This window comes from Pristis pectinata, chromosome 10 (assembly GCF_009764475.1).
Source record: "Pristis pectinata isolate sPriPec2 chromosome 10, sPriPec2.1.pri, whole genome shotgun sequence".
NCBI lineage: Eukaryota > Metazoa > Chordata > Chondrichthyes > Rhinopristiformes > Pristidae > Pristis > Pristis pectinata.
The window spans coordinates 62,800,243-62,816,123 of NC_067414.1; the positions used below are offsets into that span (position 1 = coordinate 62,800,243).

Genomic DNA, 15,881 nt, shown 5'->3' on the forward strand with positions numbered 1-15,881 from the left:
TTAAATCAGTAACCAGCCAGAAGAAATCAAGTGAGGTCACCAACCACTGGACATGATTAAGTCTTATACTCGCCACTGGTACCACAAGCTTTTCTACCTCTGAATTTTCAGATGTCATGATTCAAAATGTTGTATTCAGAATCAAGGGGGGATTGTTGGATTAGGGTCCAAATTGTTATTTTTCTTGTAGTTTAACTTTCTCTATGCTTGCTTATATGTTTGTATAATCACCTGTTTGTGAATGTTCAGTAGATGTTTAGTAATTTGTAATATAGTTGAGTCCGTACTTCTGTAGTTTCTTTGTCTGTAAGCCTGAGATGTCATGGCAATGTAAATCAAGACTGTCCTTGTTGTTTTACAGACTGTTCTTATCAGAGAAAGACTCCCTCATCTCTCCAGCTTGAAACAGTTTTCAGTATAAAGAAAGACTGCGAGACAGGTTCTTTGTTAATTACTCCTGGTTACTTGCTGCTGCATTACTTGCTGGCTGTTCTTTACTGTCACTTCTTTGTTATGAACATCTAATAAAATGGCTATAACCACAAGATTTGTGCCTCGTTCTTGACTTCCGAAGAACTTTCTGGACGACATCACCTCCAGATCCAACACTGTCTTAACTTACGGTTACACTTCTGTTGCTGATGTTTCTGTAACTTCATGCATTATTAACAAGAAGACACAAATGAAAAGTGATCAAACCAATCTCACTCTTTTTTATGGTCAAATGAAAGATACAATTTAACAATTTTTATCTTTCTTATTGACTCCTGATCCTTAGAAAATGGTTGTAGATAATCTGTTGTATTTTCTGTATTTGTGTGAAAACAAACTTTGTGTGAAAACAAACTTCCTACTTCATGATGTTTCCCCTTACTGGAAAAATCAGACAATCAATAGAAAACATCGAATGAAATTTCTTTCTTTAGCAATCCATTCAGCATCCGTATAGTTGGTAACCTATCAACAACTGGAGTAATTTGCACAGCACAAGAATGCACGACAGGTAAAATCTTGCCAGAAGCTATAAAGAGGGGATGCATGATGACTAATTTTCATAAGGGTTAAGCCAATATTCATGCAAATACCATCTGCAACAAACTGCAGGCACCTTCCTTGTTAAGGGAGGAGGGGTTGCATTCCTAGAAAATGGTCCATATCAAAAAATTGTTCTATGCGTCAAAAGATGCGAGTTGAAAAAAATAAATGTTGTATTGATTTATTTACTTATCTTCCCACATAAATTCCGTGAGAGTGAATTTTATCTTTATCACATATTTTTGGTTCATGATTTGCGAATTCTGTAAGGGCGAATTCCCGTAACTGGAATGGTTGTAACACAGTCTGTATGGCCTTGAAGGCAGCATGGCATGACAAACTCCTAATTATAATTGACTTACTTGAGCAGGTTTTCTGATCCTCATTCAGTATAAAACCTGGGTGGCAGCTACAGTAATAACCTGTTGTAGTGTTCACACAGATTTGCTCACAGTCATGATTTCCAGTGGCACAGTGATTCACTCCTAAAACAATGAAATAAATTGAATGCACCTTTTCAATGGAAATTGATGAATAAAAATAAACAAAATGTACTGTTGTATTTTGATAGTGGCAATATTCATAATCAAATGTAGTAATAAACAGTCTATAGGATATTTTTAATAAAATATGATATGTGGGTAATTTGAGGAAAAATCCAGTTACTGCATGGTGGGCCGAAGGGGGCCTGTTTTGTGCTGTATGGTTCTATGGTTCTGTCTCCAGGTGGTGGTGGCGGGTTGTCTTACAAATTACTTACAGAATTGATGAAAAACGAACAAACTGCAGATGCTGGAAATCTGAAACAAGATCAGAAAATGCTGGAAACATGCAGCAGGTCAGGCAGCATCCATAGAAAGAGAAACAGTTACAGCTGTGATGAAGAATCCTGGACCTGAAACATTAAATATTTCTCTTTCCTCAAATGCTGCCTCGCCTGCCGAGTGTTTCCAGCATTTTCTGTTTTTATTTACATGACTAAGTTTACCTCATAACCCTCTTTAGAGACCATGAAAGATCAACTATGTAGTATGTACCTAAAAGTTAAAGTAACTCTCTACCTCCCCACTCAAGACATTCCTTAAAACCTACTTTTTGGCCATAATTTTAGTCTTCTATTGTGCTGGCCTGGATCCTGCTGGCTAATACTGCTTATTCTGAATTGAACCATTGGCATTTAACCATTTAAGCAGCTGTCAGTCCATGAATGATGTGTCAAATGCAGCAGTCTTGGGCCCTCTGACAGATTCAATGCTCCAAATCTTTCAGTTTACCACTGGACTGCACATGGATTATGGTGGTGGAGCCCAGTCTTCCTGAGATTGCCCACTATTTACTCTGGAGGAAAAAAAATCACCTCTGGGATCTTATACCATGTCATCCTGCATAGATTCTGAGACCCCAGTGATTTGGGGTCAATGGGGATTGCAGAACAATGGATTGGTGGGGGGAGGGGGCTGGGACACTAGACAGTGGGTAATATGTGGTATTGAGTAGAACTGCTGAGTGCAGTAATTCCTTGCAGAGGTGCAAAATCCAAGAGATCTTTAATCATGACTGCATGACACTTAACAAAGTTTGTTGGGTAACATGACTGGTGGGCACTCAGGGTCATATTAGCATGTTAAAAATAAATATATTATATACATGCAAATTATTGTCAAATTAAGAATGGATGTTACATTGAGAGGCAAGCTTCACATTAGCCCAAATTGTGCTGACTGACAGCTAGCTGTTCCAAGGCACATCTTGGACTTTAAATGTGTGCGGAATGAAAGATCCATAAAACCAAAGAAGTCATTCTTAAGGCATGAATAGAAGAATGGGATTTGCTGCACTTTTTATATTCGTGTGAAAGAAAATTTAATACTTTATACTTCTTGATTTTTCCATATGTTGGAACAAATAACATATCAAATACAGAAAGTATCAAAAAACATATTCCTTCTCAGGACAATCCATTCAACATCTGTTTAGCTTATAACCTTCAACAAATGGGGCAACTTTCAATATATGAACTCACAGTATAAGAAGAAAAAGTAGTCAACCTTGCCAAAAGCCATATAAGAAGGAAAGAATGTATGGTGATTAATTCTCATATCATAAAGACAAGTAATATTATGTTACAGAACACCCACCTCCTTCATGATATAGTGATAAATTACTTACTTGAGCAGGTTTTCTGGTCTTCATTCAATGTAAAACCCGAACGGCATTTGCAATAATGACCCGTTGTTGTGTTCACACAGATTTGCTCGCACTCATGGTTTCCAGCAGCACAATTATCCACTCCTGAAACGATTTCATTGAATTGAATACATTTTATTCGTTAAAATAGTTGATTAATAAAAAGCTTCATTTGTTGCTTATTGGTGACAAAACAAATCTTATTATATTGCATATGATGCATCGATATTAATGTCATTAATTGAGCAAAGAAGCAATTAGTGTCCTGAAATTATTTGTATAAATGCTAGGCTACGTCAGAGGACATTAAGAATCAACTGTATTGTATGTGAGGAAAGCTCAATGTGACCCTCTACTTCTCCAATTTCAAAATATTTCTTAAATTGATCTCATTGGCCAAGTTTTAGATCACAACTCCTAGTATTTCTATATGCGGTTAGATGATAAAACTGCTTTAACCATCTTGCAAAGTCTCATATCAATGTAAATTGTTTTTGACACTGTATATTAATATCATACAACATACGGGAACACCCTAACCTAATTTGATGTTTATTTTCAATTATAATTTCATTATTTCCTTCAGTGTGTAGAGGAAATTTAGTTTCATTGAGATGCTCTATTGAAATAGTACATCCTATCTATGATTTATTAACATTTTTCTGGACTAATTTAGTCGTTTTTCAAAATTAACAATGTTAGGACAGCAAAAGATAATGATTAAAAGCCGAGATAACAAATTATTAATGACACCTGCAATCAATTAGCTCCAGAAGAATCTGTGGCATTATTACATGGTAAATCCAACAGCAATAAGTAACTCACTTGAACACGTCTTCCGGTCTTCATTCAATATAAAACCTGGACGGCACCTGCAGTAAAAGGCTGTTGTAGTGCTCACACATATTTGTTCACAATCGTGGTTTCCAATAGCACACATATCAACACCTGAAAGAAGTATAAAGTATTTAAAGAAACAATAACATTGGGTGGAAATACAAGTACTAAGAACACAAGTGGTACTTTTCAGTTTCTTGCTTGTAGATCAACAATAAAAGAACCCGATGAAATCACTGGAGATAAAAGAGACTGCAGATGCTGCGACCTGGAGCAAAAATCAAACTGCTTGAGGAAGCCAATGGGTCAAGCAGCACCTGTGGAGGGAAAGGGATGGTCACGGTTTTGCGTCAAAACCAAGCATCGGGACTCAATGTGCTGTGGCAGGGTCTCAACCCGAAACGCTGACTGTCCCTTTGCCTCCATTGATCCTGCCTGACGTGCTGCGTTCCTCCAGCAGTTTGGTTCTTGCCCTTGAACTCAGTGTTAAGCACTGGTGCTGGTGAGCCTTAACCTTTTGCAATAAGTAATTTGACACTGGCTGTTTAAAACAAAGTTATGAATTATTACTCATTATTTGGTACCCATAAGCACTATTATTTGATAAATACAAATAAACAGTTGACAAATAAGCTGTAAATGTTCTTAGCAGATTTTGCTTATTTGGGGTCATCCATTCTACAAATTTTAAGCAAAAGGCCTTTGTGTTTTACATAAATAGATTCAGCACCTGTAACTTTTATTTGGAGTACCATTGGTGTTGATCTGCCTGCAATAATAGCAACCAAATCGTGTGTGCATACCTGTGGCACGTCACCACACAGAGGGCATTCACAAGCAGGCAGCTAATACCTATCAGAAATATGCAGAGTGGAGAAATAAGATTTGTAATCAGCATGCAAAGCTAATTTGACATCAGCACTGCAGCTTACATAGCTAGACACTGGTTCAGCAGCTGAAAGAGCCCCACACAAGACCACTTGAAGGGAACATCCACAGTTTCAGGTTACTTTCCACTGCATGTTGCTTTAAGTCTGTATGAGATTGTACTTGCAATGGTTCTCTCTCCAGGGAGTGGTGTGGCAGGAGCTGAAGGACAAAGTGGTTGGTTGTCGATGTTCTAGATCGAGACCAGTCGTGGCTGCGGGAGGTGGCAAAGCCCAGTGACAGGCTTAGTGAAGCAAAGCTGTCTGATGTTTTACATGGGTGAAGTACTGCCTTAAGACTGATTGTCAATCTCATGCCAATGCCATCGTCCTACCTCTTTTCTCAATTGTTCCTACTTTCTTTCTTCCCACCCTCCAGTCCCGTAGACTTTCCGATCAGACAATCGACTGTGGTAGAATGTCCCGAAGTGAGCCAAAGCAGCAGCTACTGATCAATTACTGTTACTATTATCATCACTGGGGGCAATTTGTAATAGCCAATTAACCTATCAACTCTTCTCTAGGACAGAGAAGCAGCTTAAGGAAACTGATCACAGAAGGAATGTGCAAACTCCACACAGGCAGCACATAAGGGCAGGATTGAACCTGGGTCACTGGAGCTGTGAGGCAGCAGCATTAACTGCTGCACCACTTTACTGCCCCTACTTTCAAAGTACCACAGACAACAAAGGATCCTCTAAAAATGCATTGAGCATAATTATTTCATTTAATTTGCATCCCCACATTCAAGTGACTCCAGTAACAGCTTACCACAAAGTGTCTCCTTGAACCTGGAAGTCAGCTTCTCGATCACACCATATGTCTCCACATAGAAGACATGATCGTCCAGTGGTTCACTGGCCATTAGTCTGAGAGACTGCATATCAGCCCTGTCCACACCAACGGCATAGATCTCAATGCCAGCTGCCCGGGCCCTTGCGGCTATTTCTGACACCTGATCCTGGGGCCGTCCATCTGTCACAATGATGGCTACCCTGGAGATGCCAAGGTCCTTAGGTCTTGCTCCTGCAATATCTACAAAAGCCTTGTCCATGGCACCCTCAATTGCCAAACCTGTCATAGTGCCAGTTGAAAGTGGTTCAATTTGAGAGATTGCGCGCTTCATGTCTCTTTTGTTAGTGTAAGTATTGAGCATGAATTCAATCTTCACAGTGCTTGCATAGTTGATAACGGCGACTCTGGTTTTATCAGGTCCGACATCCAACGTGTCAACCATGTGGGTTAGGAAGACCCTCACTTTCTCAAACTCCTGAGGTCGGACACTGCGAGAGCTATCGATGATAAAAACCAAATCATGCGGTTGACTTTTACATTGCGATTCTGTGAAAACAAAAATAAAACTTCTAAAATACAATGAAAAGAACCACTTAAAATGTAGTTTTCATACATTCTTCAAAACATACTTACATATTTCATATAAAAACAATATAAAAAGCATGTGATATTGTGTGCTGATGAGGCTTTAGCAACAAGATGGCAGCTGAATTGGGAGAGACAATGTCAGAACTTCACACCACAAGCTACCTACTGGTCAAAGTCAACCACTGCAAACACTGTGTTAGCAAAGTCAAATTTAAAAAAGTAATTTGTAAAATGATAACAACAGGAGGTGAGATTTGTAGATAGAAAATGCATGCTTAATGCCTTTTATTAAAACACATTAAGATATGTTCCCTCTTTTTGTTATCTTCTATGATGCATTTGGTGTTGAAATTATAACTGATTGCAGTCTCTCTTTTCCAGGACCTTAAAATTGTGGATTGCTTCCTACTTTCATTCTACATTTCCTCCTACAACCTACTGGCTTTAAAAATCTAACCTGCTATCACAAAATGGTTACTTCTTAGAATCATAGTGTTATACAGCAGGGAAATAGGCCATTCAGCCCAACTCATACATGATGACCAGTGGGCACCCTTTCATATTATTCCATTTGCTCAGCATTCGGTCAATAGCCTTCTATGGCTAAGCAATTCGAGTTCTGTTCTGGACACTCCTTTAATGCTGTCAGTGACCCACTTTCAACCATTCTCTCAGGCAATGCATTCCAGGTACTTACCACCCTCTAGGTGAAGAAGGTTCCCCTCTATATTTCCCATAAATCTCTTCCCCCTCACCTTAAACTTAAATCCTCCAGTTTTATCTACCTCTGATAAGGGAAAAAGGCTTGCTGCAGTCTATCGTACCTATACCCCTCATCATTTTATATACCTCAGTCATGTCCTCCCTTAACCTCCTTTGCTCCAGGGAGAACAGACCTAGCTTCTTCAGTCTCTCCTCATAACCGAACTGCTCCAACCCAGGCAACATCCTGATGAATCAACTCTGCACCCTCTCCAGTGCTAATCACATCCTTCCAATACCTTGGTGACAAGACCAGAACTGAAAATAGTTCTGATGAATTTCAACTTGTCAGTTGTTAGCCATGGTATTCCTGTGTTCCATGGTTTCTTACAACAATAATAAAAAAATTCAAATCCACAAAGTAATTCTAACTCGTCATTAATAATATTATTCTTCCCATATAGTACAATGTTTCAGGAGTGACTTGGAAAGAAGGGAGGTAATAAGGCAGTTTTAAATGCTTCAATATTTTTTATCATATTGCTCTGTGTCAAGTGCACATAAAGTGTAACTTACCTGCCCAAAACCTTTGCTGAAGCGAAGTCCACAAAATTTGTTTAAAAAGGATTATTAAAGGTACAGGAAGCAAACATTGGAGCAGGATTAGAAAAGACATCACATGTGGGGGAAGAAAACCTACACAGAACAAGTGGCCTGTTTCTGTGCTGAGACTTTCCATGATTCTATGAAAAACATGTGCTGACAATAAACAGAGAGAGAGAAAATGTTTCTATTCATGGAGAAGAGCAAAACTTGATCTCAGCTGTGTAAGAAAATTGCCAAGAAATCAGATAGAAATATTCAAAAGAATCATATTTACCTACAGAATGTGGAATTTGCAACCACAGGGAGTCACTGAAGTAAATGGTATGGATGTATTTAAGAGGAAGTTGGATGAGCAGAGGAGAGAGAAGGAAATAGAGGGTGATGCTGTTAGAATTAGAAATAGGAAAAAGGAAAATGACTAAAGGGGAGCATAAACCACCTTTGATTGGTTGGGCTCAATGGCCTGTTTGTGCAATTGAAAAGCAAAATAACTGCAAATACTGGAAAGCTGAAATTAAAAATTGAAAACAGTGGGTATTCTTTAGGCAGAATCTGTGGAGAGAGAAGCATAGTTATTGCTTCAGATCAGGAAAAGTAATAAAACAAACATGTTTTAAATTTCAGAGGGGTGGAGAGGACCAAGGGAGGAGACCAAGAGAGAGTGAATGACACAAATGTTGCTGGTGCTGGCTGAGAGATGGTGATGAAAGCTTATTAGCTGCAGTCAATCCATCCAAAGCAGATGTAAGTGGAAGGACATAATTGAGAACAGGGAAGAGAGAGAAATAGCAATGCCAGAGCTGTGAGATACAAAGCACCGCAGCTTCAGGAAATCTGAAGTAAAAGAAAGTGCTAGAGATATTCAGCAGATCAGACAGCTTCAGTGAAAGGAGAAAACAGAATGAACATTACAAGTTGATGATCTTTCATTAGGACTGGCCAGAGCTGATACAAACCTGAAAGGCTGGATAGGTCTGTTTATGTAATTTTAGTTTTGCTGCTGGGATATTTATAATGGCTTAAGGTCACAAGAAAGTATTAAGTGAATTTTTTCTTCTCATTTATGGAAGAGCACTCTAATTGTACAATTACAGTGAGCATTTTTTAACTGATGCCGTAAGATGTTCAAAGCATGCCCTGGGTGAGTCATAAAACATGCAGATATGGAATTCAACATTTTTGTTAGTTCTTTTCATGAATGCTGACCAGCTTCTCATTAACATGAGTGGTCTGGAGGTCACTAATGTAAACACAAAAACGTTAAAGTCAATCAGATTTTCAAAGACATACTACTGACAGACCAAATCATCTTGTCATGAGTCAAGCAAAAGTATTTAAATCTATCACATTTGTTTAATTTAATGTAATTAAATGCATTTGAGAGAAAGTTCTACAATATGAATACCAAAACTTCAAAGTAATCAAGTGAAATTCCAGGCCATCAGTTTAATTTTACAACCATTGGTATTCAGCCTGACTATCTTTGGGTGATAAATGACATTGTGGTAGAGGGACATCACAACAGTGAGTTTCATTTATACAGTGACATTCATATTTAAAGAAGCCACACACATCAAGGAAGAAATGGTTAGTGAAAACTAATAAGATTTAAAAGGTAGATTAAAACATAGATAAGCAAGTAAACTTTTGAAAAGCCTAAAGGTTCATGAGGGAATTTCAGAGAGCAGGACACAAGTGGCTAAGAAGCTACCAGCATTGGTTTGGAAAGAGTTATTGGAATACTTAGAAGACCAGAGTCAGAAGTCAAACCAAGAAAGATTGGAAATCAAGCAGTAACCATCTTATGATGGCTGAATGTATAGGTTGGTATGGACAGCTAACATAAGTTATAACGGTTGGGAGGGCAGGCGCTATTACAAATTTCAATTCTGCCTTTGATATTTTCTCCAATTCAGCAATGATGACCAGCCCATAAGTGTTCCCATTAACTTATATTAAAGAGTTACCTATAATGCTCAATATTTAGTCATATGATTGCATAACTAAGTATATAGGGGTAGAGTATATCAATAATAATAACAATGTGTGGGTAAGTACACCACTTATAATAAAATTGGTAATTGGGCCTTTAACATGTGTACTCACATCCATTTCTCCACTCTCTCGCTAGGCAGATTGAAAGCCATATAGTGAAGCAAAGCTAGATACAAGTTGGTAAGATGATTTTTAACAAAATGCCATATAAAAGTACAATACAAAAAATTACAGTCAAAATACTCACATTACTCTTAACTTAAAACCCTCCTGTATAGATAAAGAAAAAGAAAATATACTATACAATACAATGATACTATACAATTACCAGCAGACTAATTCCATGTCTGGAATTCTGATTTTAAGATGACCCACCAAGTCTGGCTCTCATCCAAAACCTAAATGAATCATTATCTTTTTCTCCTATCCTGATAGACTTGCCAAACTGACTACCTTTTTCTTAAGAGAATACTTTTAGGAGACAATCCTCATTGGCTGACAAGCCTAAGATTCCATTGTATGTCCAAATGCAAAATACTGCAGATGCTAAAAATCTGAAATAAAAAGAGAAAATGCTGGAGGTACTCAGCAGGTCAGGTAGGAACTGTGTAGACAGAAACAGAATTAATGTTTCAGGCTGATGCATGACCATTGACCTGAAATGTTAACTCTTTTCCTCACTCCAGCTTGGGTGACTCATATCTGTGGTTTGAACTTGGATAACAAATTCCTTATTGTGGAAACAGCAGAAGTAATTTGCTCCATGGATACATCAACATCCACTTTGTAACTAAGCTTGAAAAAATGCAATTCCTTTCTGTAGGAGAATCTTTTTTTAAAAAAAAGAACAAAATGTAGTAAAGGCCCGGAGATATTTGTAAATTTAGGTGTGGATTTTGAAGTTCAGTGGGATTTGAAGAAGATTGGTGAGAACAGGGTGAATGTTGTGGATTTGTTGCAGGGCAGTTAGGAAGTTGGCTTTGAAAGAACAGTAAAACAATGCTCACCTCTGTACAGTGACCACCAAATTCTAAGGTGATGACATATAAGTGATGACATATCCGGTGGTTTATATGAGAGAGGAAAAGACATAGATCTTCACCTTCCTTCTCAGAAGCTATTCATGTAGTTTGTTGAATTTTTAAAATATGAAGACATACCACAGTCCCATGTCAATTTACATCAAAAGATAAAAAAGGGCAGATAAAGCAACATTGGCCTGAGGTTATTCCATTAATAATGACAATAAAGTTATCAGTGTCCATTATTACCACTAAATCTGATAGCAATTTCTAGCTTGCAAAACTAAATGTGGAAATCCAGTAGATACACATGGGGTTACTTTGACAGTAAACAAGTTTGGAGGCTCATTTCTTCTAATAAAAATTAATTTTGAAAATTAAAAATATACCTAATGATTTTTTTTGTCTTTCTTATTTATATCTCTCCTTCCGATCTGATCTATCCCAATTACTATTTTATTTCCTGCACATGATTTGAATCTAATTTATTCTTCCAGTTTAGACTGTATGGCTTACTGAGGATTTTAATGTCTGATTTATTGAAGAGCCTCAATGTTTTTTGGTTGGTTCACATACACCACAATTGGACACCAAACTGAAACAAACACCAGATTAGGGGAAAACTCTGCTTGTTGGACCATAAACATTCAGTGGGTGGCTGTCAGCATGGAGAATGATGAGTACCACTCCTTTGCTACTGAAAGTAAAATCCTGGGCAGATGTACCTTATTTTAGGTTCCTTGTTTGGATTTTTCAGTCTGATTGATTGAAGAGACCTGCCGCATTTTTGCCTGCCCTCAGATCCCACAGATCTCCTGGTGATGTCACTGGGCTGAAATAGGTACCAGACAGCAAGTAGTTTCCACTCTATAGTTCAACAAAGCTGTGTTGGCACCTGCCAGCAAGAAGAATGGTGAGTGCTGTTCCTTCACTATTAACATGAAAATCTGGCCAGGTAAAGAAATATATTTCTGAGGCTCCTTGAGGCTGTGAGGATGAATTTCTGTGGGTGTTTGGAGACTTGTCTGCAATAACTTTGGTGGAGGATTCACAAAATTGTTTATATCATTTCACTAGGTTCCCACATCTCTTCTGCCAAAAATGCAGTGTGCAAACCGGGGAAACTTTGCAAAAATTCTCAATGGGAAGATTTTGCTTATATCAGACAGAGACAAGAGTTGGTGCCAAAAGACAGCAGACACTTGTGCTTTTTTTTTTGTTAGCCATAAATAAATTCTCCTGGATGAATTCCATTACTGGTGACAGCTTCTTCCACTAACGTGAGAAAATTCATCTGTCTTCCTTTATCAATATTTATTTTGGATATTTCTAAGCAATGTAGTGATAAAATGTTGTGAGTCCATCTTTCTGACAAGACATTAAACTATCTAAACGCTCAGGTGGACACAAAAGATCCTGTGGCACTATTTCGAAGAGCAGAGACTTTACCCCAGCATCATGGGCAATGCATGCTTCAGTCAACAGTTATAACAAATGATGCTTATTATCACATTGCTACCTCTGAGATTGTACTGTGCATACATTGGCTGGTATTTTCCCATATTACAATGGTAACTACACTTGAAAAAGGTATTTCAGCTATAAAACACTGTGGTGACTGAGAAGTTGTACAAGGTACTACATAATTGTATGTTTCAAATAGTTACACAGATTTATTTTACTGACATATGTATAATTCTTTTATCCCTACCTTGCAAATGAATCACTTTTTTTGCCTCTTCCTTTAAAAATATTGCAAGAAAATTTTAAAAATATATATTTCTCAATTTGTTTCCTTGTGCCTTAGTGTGGCAGAATAACCAAGTAGTTTCATCTGACAGCATCCTAGCCTGAATCAGGAGGGGATAAGGTGTAGAAATGGATGGGGTGAAAGTGCGGATATGAAGTGATAGCAGGGAGAAATAGAAATGGAAAAGTAAAAGGCAATCAGAGAGTAAGGGGAGAGTCAATTAACTCAGAATGCAAAGAAATATCTGATAGAGGAGAGATAGCAAATGAAAGAAAAAGTGATGCAAGTTGAACTTAAAAAAGAAATGGAAGAAATCAAAAATGAAGGTTATGCAAAAAAAAACACACCAATTTTCACAATGTACTGAAACTTTTCCTATGTTTCAATTGGCATTTCGAACATGGATCAAAAATTATCAGTAGCCAAATTGTTTCTATCCTTCGTGTTTTAGAGAGACAGAGACAGACTGAACAAAGGAATCACTAAGGAAATACAGGGAAAAAAAAGACATTCTGGAAAGAATGTAGTATTGGTCTAGCATTTTTTCAAGCCACTATGATTTGCTAATGAAGATTGACTTTTGGCTTTCTGTCGTTCACAGTCAGTTTTAATGCCAGAATATGCTTTACTTAAAATAAACTCCACATTTATTATGATAAAGACAATAGAGATAAATATACTTACAGTATATAGGAAAAGCAAAATGGATAAGAGTCCTCAGACTTGGCCTCCATTGCCTTGTGTGGGAGAGAATTTTACAGGTTCACCACCCTCTGGGTGGAGAGATTTCTCCTGATCTCCACTTTAAAAGGCATACCTTTCATCCTGAATGACCATGGGAAACATCCTCTCTCTATCTAGTTTGTCTAGTCCGGTTAGACTCTCTGTCACTCTTCTATGTTTCAGTGGACATGGCTAGCCAGTCCTGCCATCCTGGAATCAGTCTTGTAAATCATTATTGCTCTCTTCTCATGGCAAGAACATTCATTCTCAGGTAAGGAGACTAAAGGTGCACACAAAACTCCAGATGGGGTCTCACTAGGGCCCCATACAGATGCAGCAAGACTTGTTCCTGTACACAAAACCTCTTCAATGAGTGCTCTGACTTCCTAAGTGCTTGCTGCACCTGAACACTTGCTTTCAGAGACTGATCTACAAAGGTCATCAAGGTCTCCTTGCATCTTCCCTTTTCGCATTCTATCACCATTCAGATAGAATGAAAGTGGATGACTCACATTTATCCACTAAAGTATATCTACCTTGCATTTGCTCACTCACCCAACTTGTCTAAATCACACCAGGGCATCTTTGCATCCTCCTCACAGCTCACATTCAGTTTTACAGACTAAAATTTCATTTAAGAGTATTTTCATGATCTATAAAAAAGTACTTGACAGAAAGTTTTACGGTTTTTAAGGTACAGTTTAACGCATGTATTGTTGACAAAGCTTCTTCCATCAGCTTTGAGACGAATGGTACGGATGGCGTTCCTGAGCATTAAAACTTCTGCTCTAATTTATTCCTGATCGATACCAGAAACAAATTTCAACCGCGTTCCAAAAATTGATCATTATACGGGGCAACTTCCCAAGAAAGTTGCTCGGATTACCTTCTGATCCCGATCACATTATCAAGCAGTTTTAAAAATAATTTGGTATGGATAGCACTTGCTTTACCTTAAATCTTCAAAAATGTGGGCTCTGTTTTAATCAATCTGATCAGAATACTTTACGTTTAGCTGTTAAGAAAGAACCTGTTGGATTAAGAAAACGGTATTAAAATACCCAGAAGAGGCCCTGCGATTTTGTTTTTAGGTCATATTAATCGAATTTAGGCACGGAAGGACCGTTCTGATTAAAGGCAACGATTACAGGAAGCAACATTCACTCTTAGAGATTCGCCCTTCTCAGCTGGAAATGAAGATGAACAAGAAGTGACAAGAAGCGATGATTTCCACAACGATGTGAAACATAAAGTTGAACCTGGACGGGTTTGAAAGATGTTGATCTTGTTTGTCTACAGACTATAAATGAAATTCCCACCAAAGTTATTGCAGTCACTCTACCCTCCGATTCTTTGCATACTGCTGTGTTCTGACATTTCATTGGACACTGGTTAAAGTAAAAATATTATGCATTTTAAATAAATCTAATACATGTTATTTGTCCTGACACGAGAAGAGCTGTACAATTGATTGAAGATAAATTTGTAGAAGTATGCAATGGAAGCTGTCAGCACTCCTATAACATTTTCCAGTCAGAACTACAGGTAGAAATAATAGTGAGATTCACATGTAAAAATTTGAGCAAAGAACCTAAATAGTTATTTCACACAAGATATTTTGAGTATTGATAAACGAGTATTGATATGGCAAAATTTGGATATATGTGCTATTTAGATCTATTTGGTAGACTTAAACATAAAGTTATTTTCTACTGGTGTATTTCTTACGTTATAATTCTGTTTTCATGGGGATCTACTCGTCAAGTAGGACACGCAACTCTTTTCTAATAAAGCTCCAAGACATTTTACAAGAGTCATCATCCTTAAATAGTTATGTAAAAAATGGTTTCAAATAATCGTGTCCAGATGAAAATAATTGAATCAAGCACCATCTGTACAGAAGCTTAACCGACTTATTTATTACAATCGAGAGAACGTCGGGGAGAATTTCACTACTATTTCTACTGCACAGGTGAAAGAGGGAAGCTTTCCTAGGTACCTTGTCCGATGTTAGCGTGCTGTGCTAGAGCTGGTTTGGTGAATCTGAGCGTCGGTGAGATCCCAATCCTCCGGGTCGGAGCCCTGTAATATCGGTAATTACGTCCACGAACCTGGACGATGATCACCAGCGCACAGCAGAGGACACCGCTCCACAACAGCTTCATGGCGTGCGCGCTTCTTTTTCTCGTCGTCCTTCTCTTTCTCTCGAGTATGCGAGAGTTTTGCACTTCACATACAAACTGCAGCCGGTCTGTGTGAACTTAAAGCTGGCAGTCTGGACCACGTGTGAAATATTGAACCAATCACCAATAAATCTTTCGAAGGCGAGAGGTAAGAATTCGGAGCACGGTCTAGTTTATGACTCATGAAACTGGGCAGAGTAGTCCCATCCCTCGAAACATTGGCAGACACCCTGTCTGAACTTCAGGGATTTTCAGTGCAGGTCACTGAAGGCGGGAAAGGGCGCGGTGGTCTTCCTATGTGTCAGTGATGGAGAAGGCGGGCAGAGGTCTCGCTGAATGTCGGCGAGGGAATGGGTGGGCATTGCGCTTCTTGCTATATGTCAGTGAGGAAGAAGGAGAATTGGGTGGGGGTCTTCCTGAGGGTCATTGACGGAGTGGGTGGGGAACAATCTTACTGTGTCTGCACATTTAAAGTTAGACGTATCTCTGTGCTGCTCCCTAATTGCCAGTTAGATCAGAGAACGAAGCGGGC

At 38.3% G+C, this 15,881-nt stretch overlaps 1 protein-coding gene across 1 annotated transcript in view; it reads right to left on the reverse strand.

Moving 5' to 3' along the window:
* Positions 1-15,331, reverse strand: part of LOC127575489 (matrilin-3-like) — a 33,342-nt gene extending 18,011 nt beyond the window's left edge. The window contains exons 1-5 of the mRNA XM_052025424.1: positions 15,166-15,331; positions 5,757-6,326; positions 4,048-4,170; positions 3,205-3,327; positions 1,398-1,520 (exon numbers count right to left, since the gene is read on the reverse strand). Of these exons, the coding sequence (XP_051881384.1) occupies positions 1,398-1,520; positions 3,205-3,327; positions 4,048-4,170; positions 5,757-6,326; positions 15,166-15,331 (1,105 nt within the window). The remainder of the gene's footprint in view (positions 1-1,397; positions 1,521-3,204; positions 3,328-4,047; positions 4,171-5,756; positions 6,327-15,165) is intronic.
* Between the last annotated feature and the right edge of the window lie 550 nt (positions 15,332-15,881).